Source organism: Belonocnema kinseyi, chromosome 6 (assembly GCF_010883055.1).
Source record: "Belonocnema kinseyi isolate 2016_QV_RU_SX_M_011 chromosome 6, B_treatae_v1, whole genome shotgun sequence".
In the NCBI taxonomy this organism is placed as follows: Eukaryota; Metazoa; Arthropoda; class Insecta; order Hymenoptera; family Cynipidae; genus Belonocnema; species Belonocnema kinseyi.
The window spans coordinates 22,130,201-22,140,820 of record NC_046662.1 but is presented as its reverse complement, the minus strand read 5'-3'; the positions used below and the strand labels follow the sequence as shown (position 1 = coordinate 22,140,820).

The 10,620-nt window shown below is 27.0% G+C and overlaps 1 protein-coding gene across 1 annotated transcript in view; it reads left to right on the top strand.

The window, feature by feature from the left end:
* LOC117175176 (protein lap1-like) overlaps positions 1 to 10,620 on the top strand; it is a 47,946-nt gene that overhangs the window by 6,699 nt on the left and 30,627 nt on the right. Inside the window, exons 3-5 of the mRNA XM_033364783.1 lie at positions 4,459 to 4,594; positions 4,680 to 4,969; positions 9,480 to 10,191. Of these exons, the coding sequence (XP_033220674.1) occupies positions 4,459 to 4,594; positions 4,680 to 4,969; positions 9,480 to 10,191 (1,138 nt within the window). The remainder of the gene's footprint in view (positions 1 to 4,458; positions 4,595 to 4,679; positions 4,970 to 9,479; positions 10,192 to 10,620) is intronic.

Sequence of the window (10,620 nt, the reverse complement as noted above, 5' to 3'; positions counted from 1 at the left end):
CTTACATTGTTTCTCAAAATTACATTCTGAAACAGCAGGATCAAAATGATTTTAACGGATTGAAATCTGAAATGAAAAAAATTCTCCATAAAAAAAAATTTTTAAATGTAAAAAAAATATATATAAAATCCCTTAAAAAAAAAAAGATACTATCGATATTCGTCGACCTCCACGTTGGTGATAGTTGGGCAACGTAAACTTTGTTTGCGGCAGACGGAGATAGATATTCGTGAATCATTTTACTCTTACACGATGCTTAGAACTATGAAAATTTATTATTGAAAAACTATGCGCTTTTCGGAAAATTTGTCAAGAATAAAAAGTTCTTGTAATCAGCCAAGTAATACGCCTGAATTTTTCCGGAGCGTTTTGAGCAAAATTTTGAATTTTGCAAAAATTGTTCATATGCAAAATCCAAAATTTTGCTTAAAATGCTTCGAAAAAATTCAGGCGTATTCCTTGGCTGATTACAAGAACTTTTTATTCTTGATGATTTTTCCGAAAAGCGCATCGTTTATTGTAAAAAAATTCATGAATGTTTTCACAAAAATTTTGCCATTAAGACGCCATTTTGAAAATACTAAAACGAAAAATCGATCTTTGAACCATGGATTCTCAAAGTTTAGACATTTATTCCACTCGTTAGTGAGATTCCAGGTTAATTACAGACTCGAAAATCTTTGGAAAATGGTTCACAAAAAAAATAGGCACGAAAAATCTCGTTTTTTTTTGTTTAAACTGCATTTTGGGATAATAAGAAAATTTTTTGAGAAATTTCATTGGCACCGTCGGAAAGAGGAGATCTTAAGCAATAAAAATATATGTGTCTCAATTTTTTCTAGTGTCGAATAGTCTTAGTTATTGGCCGTTGAAAAGCAGTGTACCGGTAGTGGCGTTTTGGCCGTTTAAGGGTTAAAGGAATAAAAGCATTTTCTTAAGATTGCTAGGAAAGTTGAAAATAAATTTTTAAATTTGAAAATACTTGAAACAACATGTAAATTTGTCGAGGCTTTGAAATAACATTATAAAGCTTTTCAAGGATATCTAAACTATGTAAAATTAAAATAATTCGACTTCTGATGTAAAAATTGTTCAGTCAAAAAAATGCAATCGTTCAAGTTTTAACGTTTCTAGCTTAAAGTTGATTAAAATAATCTATTTTATTTATTTGTTTGTTTTTTATTGCTTCATTCTTCAATTTAGAGAATTTCAAATCATAACGTGGATTTATATTTCTGGAACTGAATCTGAATTTTTGAACTCTATAATTTATAAAAGTTCTAAATTTTTCAGTTCAAATGTTTATAATTATAATTTTTCATTTGAAAATTGCTTGTGCTTTCGATTTTATAGGCGTAAGTTATTGAGAATTTGATACACAATTTTTGAATTAAAAAAAACTTAAACTTTAATTTGTTTTTTTTTTTTAATTTAAGTTAAGTTTAAAATTTAAGATTTTCACCTTGAGGACTTTAATTTGAAGTTTATTTTTCATTAATTGGAATGAAAAAATGGTTATCTTTAGAGTTGAAACTTTTTATTTTAATTCAAAGTGCACTAGATTACAAAATTATATGATTACAAATATATGATTTACAAATTCTGCAAGTTTTAAGTTTCACAATTAAAAAACTATAATTTGATGATTTTCATCCGATAATTTTTCAATTTTGTAGATTTAGAATTGAAACCTTGACTTTTGATCTTGAAAATCATCCAAGTTTAAGATTTTCTACTTATACAATATAAATCTTTAAAGTCGAACAGGTTTCAATTGTGACTCATCTAAATTATAGAGCATTAAATTGAAAAATCTTAGAGTTTTTAATGTTGACAATTTACAATAAAAAAGTTCTTTAATTTTCATGGTTAACATTCGAGATTTCTTCAATTTGGAAGATTTACAATAATTGAAAACTTGGCTTTTGATCTCCGAAATCATCCAAATTAAAAAATTTTTATTTATACATCTTTAAAATTTAAGAGCTTTTAGTTTTGAAAATGTACATATACAAATTATGCAAGTTTTAAGTTTTACATTTTAAAAAGCTGTAATTTTTATGCACAAAAAAAAATTTCTATAATTTGGAAGATTTTTTTTAAAGTCATTTATAATCCAAAAAAATTATTATGTTTAAAATCTTAGTATTTTATTCTATATTTGCTTCGGATTATGAAAAATTCTAACTTCCTAAAGAATCTATGGTTTTATATGTAAATTGTAAATTATTTAGTTGGTAAAAATACTTTTTGAGCTTCTTCGCAGTATTAAAAACAATGTTAATTTATTATTCTAGTCTTGCTTCTGATCACTTAAAATATTTCAATTTCGAAAATTATTTGCTGTCATACATTTAAAAATGAAAATTTAACTTTTGAGTTTCAAAATCATCAACATTTAAAAGCTTCTATTTATACATTTTTATAAATTCTAAATGTTCTAAAACAGTTTAACGTTTATGGTCTTGAAACTAAAGTTTTTTCTTAAATTAATTTTTACGGTAATTTTTTGAATTTTTGAATATTAAATTTCACAATACTGCAGTTTCAAATTCAAATATTAAAAATTTCAGACCGTTTCGCTATTAAATATTTCCAAATGTCATATTAAAATCCTTGATATTCAGCTTTGCATTTGATGATTTTAGATCTAAATATAAAGCAGTTTCAAATTGAGACGCTTAAAATTGTACTACTTCAAAAAATGAAATCATATTGTAGCAATATTATTTTGTATTCTTTATTTTTAAGTTTCGATATAAGATCTTAAAAATGTCCGGTTTTTAGTTGAAGATTTAAACAAATAAATAGTTTCAAATTGAAAAAGATTTGATTGGAATTTTTCTAGAATGAATAATAATTTTAAAAGCAGATTTGAAATTGAAAATTCAAAATTGAGTTTAAACTAAATAAAAAAGATTAAAATTAAACTCTCTGAAATTGATACACCAGTAAATGGATAATTTCGCTGATTTTAAATGGTTACTGTTCTGAATTTTCATGGTGAATGCTAAATTTTTTATTTTCCTCTTTCATAGGTTTTAATTTTGCAATTAAAATTGAATTAGTTGAATTTTAGAAAGTATCAGGAATTTAAAAACTATTCTTTTTCAAGCGATTTAAATTGACTTCAAAAAATTGAAATTTTAAAGGTTTTGAGTATAACTAGGGTTTAATAGCACTATTTTTTGTGCCTAAAATTTTTGGGTCTTAGCGTTCTGAAGTAGAAATGCTTCCCATTTAAATAACTAATTATTTTCAAAGTTTTCTTTTTGAATAGGTCAATTCATTTCTTCATTTTAGGAAAATTTGTTTAATCAGAATTAATGTTAAATTATAATTTTATTATCTAATAACAACTTAAATGTTGTAGAGTGATTCTCCAATTCAAATTCGAATTGGAGAATTTTTAGGACGTCGACTTCGAAATTATCCAGTTTAACTACTTTTTCTAATTAAATTGTCAAAAATGTTTTGTATATATATTTTTAAATTTCAGAAGCGTGCAATTCGAAATTATTAATTATTGTTTCAAAAATATTAAAAAATTGGTTTGATAATGGATTTCTAAATTTGCATATTTTCCTGTTAGGAAATAGAAACCAGAAATCCTATTTATTATATGATTCATAGTCAATCGATTTGTTACAAAAAGTCCTGTCGATGTTTATAGATATTGCAAAAATCGTGTAAATTTCAATGCTTTCTTAAATTTTCAATAACTTCCGAAATAGTCAACATTTTTCAATGTTCTTGGGCTCATTTTGAAGCTTTTTTTTCACCGTATCACAAAAGAGTATGAGTATAAATCTTAAACATTTTCATTTTTAATTGCCAGAACTTGAAGTTGTAACAAAAAAGTTGGAAAAAGTTAAAAATATCTTATCTGTAGGCAAATCAGAATAAAAGTTAAATGTATTTACAAGTTCAAGTTCTTGCAATTCAAAAAGAAGATTTTTACAATTCATGGTCATAAACTGTTGTGATATGTTTAAAAAAACCTTAAAAATGAGCCCAAGAATATTGAAAAATGTTCACTATTTTGGAAGTTATTGAAAATTTAAGAAAACATTTAAAAATGTACACTATTTTTGTAAAATCTACTTAAAAATTAGACGAATTGGCTTCACCCTGGGCTTATTTTATACAGAAAATTCGAAAACAATCTTTTAATGGCAATTTTGTTTAACTCTGGTACAATTAAAAGTAAGAGAATTTGTTCAGTCATAAAAAAAGTGGTGGCCTAAAACTTTTGCACGGCAGTGTATGTGGAAAAACTTTGAGTTTCACAAAGAAAGTGAATTTCTTTCTAAGCCGAAAAAATAACGATTATTTACCGGGAGTAAGTCGGGACTCGAAAATTTAAAAACTAGTGTCCACCCTGATTAGGCAACTTTCTCTAATTCTCTGTGTGTCATTAAATTCTATATTTTATCTTTATGCATTTTTCATTAACAGATCAAGGATTTGCCTAGGCCATTATTCCAGTGTCATGAATTACGAGTACTTTCGCTCAGTGACAATGAAGTTACTACTCTACCACCCGCCATAGCATCGCTCATTAATCTCGAGTTATTAGATTTGAGTAAAAATAGTAAGGAAATTTCACTAAATTAAATATCGTAAATTTGAAAAAGCTCCTTGAATACATTTTTAAAGTGATCTTTTCATTTTCGCAGGCATAAAAGAGTTACCCGACAGTATAAAGGAATGTAAGAATCTCCGCTCGATAGACATCAGTGTCAATCCCTTTGAGCGCTTTCCCGATGCAATCACACATATTGTTGGCTTGCAGGAATTGTACATAAACGATGCGTACATTGAATATTTGCCAGCGAATTTCGGTCGTCTTTCGGCTTTGCGAACTCTCGAACTCAGAGAGAACAACATGATGACTCTTCCAAAAAGCATGAGTCGACTCGTCAATTTACAAAGACTCGACATTGGCAACAACGACTTTACGGAATTGGTGAGAAGGATTTTTTTTATTTTCCCTGCATTTTTCATTGACGTTTCGATTCTCCAGGATTTTTATCTCATTTTAGTTTTCGAATGAATAACTTTTATTTAAATTATATATAAGGGGGTTTAAATTTGTTTTACTTATTTTAATAGATGTTCCAGTTTTACAAAAATTGCAAAATATTTCAAAGGATTTCAAGGAATTCTTTAAGATTTCAAAACATTTTTTTTTTTAGGATTTTCAAAGATTTTAATTGATTGCTACAGATTTTCGTCATATTAAGACCTTTGAAGGAATTTTAAGAAATAAAAAATATTTCATGGAATTCTAAATAATTTTTCAGGATTTATGAAAAATATAAAGGACTTCTAGATAAATAAATTCTAGAGAATAAAGTTTCAAGAGATGTCTACCGATTTTAAGGAATTCTAAGATATTGAAAAATATTTTAGAATGTTTAAAGGATTTTAATTATTCTCTAAAGATTTCAATCTTTTAATCATTTTCAAGGAATTGAATGATGTTTTTTTTTTCGAAAACTGTATTCAAATCATTTTGCTTTTAATTTACATTCAAAGGATTCGAAATGATTTCTGCCTATTTTATAAGATTTTTACAATTTCCAAAGATTCGAAGGGATTTCTAGATAAATAAATTCTGGAAATATGGAATGTATGAAATTTTATTTGAAGGTATTTCTCTGAATTTCCACATTTTTAAGCGATATGAAGAAACGTAGAAAATTTCAAAAGATTTTAAAGTTTTCAAAAGAATTCTAAAAATCTCAAGAAATTTGACAAAATTCCAGAGGTGTCAAAATTTTCTAGGGATTTCAAAATTTAAAAAAAATTGAATGAATAAGGTTAATTCAGAGTTTGGTAGTTACTTTGTGTTTTTATGTATTATCTTCTATTAGGAGAGGTTTATGGGTCAGTTTTTGGCAGAAAATTAATCTCTTTTGGTTAAGGATTTAGCTATTTTCTTGAAAATTCGTCTTTCTTGGTTGAAAGTTTTGACTACTTGGTTGAGAATTCATGTATTTTGTTAAAAATTCAACTATGTGTTTTAGTAGAAAGTTCATCTATATGGTTGAGATATAACTTTTTTGTTTATAATTCATATTTTCGGTTTGAAAATACAACTGTTTTGTAGAAAATTCATCAATTTAATAGACATTTATTTGTACCGGCTCATTCTAGTTCTAGTTTTCGCCACCAGGTGTCGAAATGGTAGACCCCCAGTCCCAATACTCATTTTTATAATATTAACATGAAATTTGTTTCCTCATAATAGCACGGAATTTCATAAAATTTTACACCATCTTCGTCCCTAGGCTAGAATCTAGAGTCAACATTTTTTAAATATCCGAATAATTTAGTCAAATATTTTGGAGAATTACCATTAAAATGAAACCAAAAACATTAAAAAATGTTATTTATTTCCACAGTTATTAAAATTTTTCGAAAACATCACAATTTTAAGGTTCTTTGCCACCATTTTATTAAATTTCAGCTATTGCGGGGGAATTTTTTGAAATTAATTTGATAAAAAGAGGGTGGCCGCTGGACCAGGAAACCGTGGAATTGCCGAGAATTTTCTGAGACCGGGAATTTTACGAATTTCAAGAAGAAAAATTTGCCAAAGTTTAATTTCAACAGTTTTGTAAATAATTAAAGTATACGAAACTGAACAATAATTGATTTGGCAAAACTATTCTAAATCCGTTCAAAATTTGAGAATTTCCAGATTGCAACTGTTTGAATTCGAAAGTCTTAATACGAATTGAGATTAAAATAATATCATTCATTCCGATAATCTTATGTTTAAATAACAAGTTTAATGATTCATTAATAAAATATTTTTCATTTGAAGTCTTAGTTCTTCCTTTATATTATTTTTTATATTAAATTGAATAAATAAATTAATTAATATATTATTTTTATTAGTTTTCTTCTTAGCCATTAAAAATTTTACTGTTCATTTGAGACTGTAGAATTTGAATCTGTAGAATTTCGAAAAGATTTTCAACTCTTAACGTTACAACTTGAATTGTTCTGTTTAAAAAATGTTTAATTTGTAAATTAATTTGTTAAAGTTTGACGTATAAATAGCAATTGAACACGTATTATTTGTAAACAAAATTTGAGTAATTACAAGAGATATTTCGTAGTTTTGAAAAGATAAAAAATTAATAAAAAACTTGAAACGTCATTTAGTAATTGAAAAGAAGTGTGTTAACATTTTTCTTTAGAACTTCTAAATACATTTTTAAATTAACCGAATTTTTCGTACAACTTTTGGAAAAGCCTGCAGATTTTAAAAAATCCTTAAAATCTTCCAGGTTCTGTTTTGATCATTTTGGAAATCTCTCTTTCTGTTACAATCATTTTTAAAAATGAAAAATCATTTTCAATTTTCCTAGGAATCTTAAGAAAATGTTTTCATTCTTTTTAAGCCTTTCATAATTCTTAAAAAGTTTTTTAATTTTTTGGTTGAAATCTGCAAAAATTTGCATTTTGCCCAATTTTTTCGGGTCACAAACTTCGTGTAAATGATTTGAAATAATTTCAAGTTCTAAATTTAATTTTGAGATTTTTTAAACTTCTAAATATCTCCTAAAATTACTCTTAATTTTTTCTACAAATAATAAGTGTTCCTATTGTTATTTATAAATTTAAATTTTAAGGATTTTTTTTTAATTTGCAGGATTTTCTAAAAGTTGTAGGAAAAATTCAATTCATTTAGAAAGCTATGTAAACGGTTCGATAAAATTTCAACAATGATGTTAAATTTGAAAAAATGTAAGACCACTTCTATATTTCTCAATATTTTGAAATAAAATTTTTAAGTTTTTGACGAATGCTTAAACTATTTAAATTGAAAATAATTTAACTTCTAATTTTAAAAATTGGCAAGTTAAAAAAATGTATTTTTCATTTTTTAATTTGTCTAGCTTAAAATTACTTTGAAAAAATATAATTTTGAAAATTTTTAAGTTTCATCGCTTGATTCTTTGATTTAAAGTATTGAAAATTTTAACGTGGATTTATATTTTTTGAATTTAATCTGAATCTTTAAACTCTATAATTGATCAACTTTTCTATTTTTTGTAGTTTATCTGCATTTCATTAAAAAAAATTTCAATTGAAAAGTGTTAGTACCTTCCATTTTATACGTGTACATTTATTTTGTTGTTTATTGTTTATTGCTTTAAATGGAAAAATGTTTAGAATAGAGTACGATTTTTTAAATTTCATTTAAATTTAAAAAGTTTGAAATTTATCATTTTCCATAAAAAGAAGTTCCTAGTTGATCAACTATATATAAATTAATTTGTGATTTTTATAATTGAACTGTGATTTTTTTAATTAAAAGTGAACCATAAGCGATTTCGCAAAGCGATTCTAAATTCGTTAACATTTATATTAGATTGTTATTTTAAAACGAGCAATTATAAATTAAATATTCAAAAGTAAAAAAATTGAAACTGTATTGTTTAAAGTAGAAAACTTTGAATCCGTAACGTTCTATTTAAAAAATTTGGTTTTCGAGTGAAATTTTTGAATTTTTATGTATGAATAAAAATTGAAACTTTATTAATTTAGAAAAAAAATCGGGTAAGTTTAAGAAATATCCGCAAGTTTTTAAAATATTCAAAATTCGTTTAAAATTTTTAATAATTTAAAAAGTTTAAAGAACTGTGAAAGGTTCCAAAAAATGATACAAAATCTCATGATTCCTAAAGAAAAGAGAGATTATTGGAGAATATTTCAGGAGATATTTCAGAAATTGTAAAAGAAGAATCTGTAAGATTTTATGACAATTTTTTCATATTTACAGGATATTTAAAGAAGAATTCGAATCGTTTTAAAAGATATTTAGAAGTTTTGAACAAATTCCAAGAATAATTTAAAATTTGAAAATTTTTCCAAAAATGTAAAACAAAATGTAGATTTTGAAGATTTTGAAATAAAATTTTGAAGCTTTTTAAGAATTTTGAAAGTTTTCAGATAATAGAAAAATGTTTGTTGCGATTCCTGAGAAACTTGCAATTTCTCTTCATTAAAAAAAAATAATTTAAGAGGATATTTAAAAATCAGTTCTGATGTACAATCATTATTTTGAAACTACTTAAAATGAAAATGAATGAGCTTCTAATTTAAAAAGTGTTGAATAAAAAAAATTCCAATCGTTCAATTTTTAATGTTACTGGTTAAAAATTGCTTAAAATCATACAAATTTGAATTGTACAATTTATAAAAGTTCAAAACTGTAAATTATGCTGTTTAACTGCAGGTAATTAAAAAATGTTCGACCTTAAGATTCACATTGAGTGCTTTAACTGTTTTGTTTTAATTGCTTTTTTTTATTGCAGTCCAATTTTTTTTACTTTAAGTAAGAACATTTTTATAATTTAAGCGTTCGAGTCTATTAATTTAATTCGCCAATGAAAAAAATTTGCGATGTGAAAATGGCTGGGAATTTAGCATCAGTGATAATTAAATTGTGCTTTCAGCCCGAGGTAGTCGGTGATCTGATAAACCTCACGGAATTGTGGATAGACGGCAACGATATACGCCGCATTCCAGGAAATATCGAGCAGCTCTATCACTTGAATCACTTCGACTGTACAATGAACTCTGTGCACGTTATTCCTTCCGAGATTCAAGGCTGGAGAGACATATCGATCATGAACTTTTCCTCGAACGAGATTTACGAATTGCCGGACTCGTTGTGCTATCTGCGCACGATAGTGACCCTCAAAATAGACGACAATCAATTGAACTCACTGCCGAACGACATCGGCCAAATGGCTTGCTTAGAGGAGCTCATCGTCACGAAAAACTTCCTCGAGTTCCTGCCGCCATCCATAGGTCTTTTACGAAAATTGCACTGTCTCAACGCGGACAACAACTACTTGAGGTGTTTGCCACCGGAAATTGGAAGCTGCACTGCACTCTCTCTGCTTTCTTTAAGATCGAATAACCTGGCGAGAGTTCCACCTGAATTGGGACATCTCTCGTCTCTGAGAGTTCTCAATCTGGTGAACAATTGTATAAAGTTCCTTCCTGTTTCTCTATTAAATTTAACGAATCTCAAGGCTTTGTGGCTGAGCGATAATCAAAGTCAACCTCTAGTGCCGCTTCAACAGGAATTTAATTACGAGGAGGATATGATGGTGCTTTCGTGCTTTATGCTGCCGCAAAAACCACGACAGGATCTTGAACGTGAGTTGATATTTGTTTAAACTATACACTCTCTAGCGGTCTGGAATTCAGGGATCACAGCTCCTCATTTCCTTCTTCAATTTAAAATATTCCCTGAACACCTAAAATCGATAAATTTAACCCTATTTCCCCCCTCCCCCCCCCCTCTCTCTCTCTTTTTCTCTCTGGTTGTTTTTACACAATTTCGATTACGAAGTATTATAAGGAGACCCCACTCTCGGAAAACTTGGACGCGCGAATTCGGATTTAGTTAGTTTACATCCCTCGTAATGCCTCTAGCGGAAAAATGCGAAACCGAAAACATTTTCAAAATTCCCTGATTTTCCCTTAAGGGCATGTGATACTTAGAAAATTGTCGATTTTACCAGTTTCAGGTTCCGACGGCTTTTTTTCTTTAATAATCAATATTTTGTCTTAAAAATTTGGGAC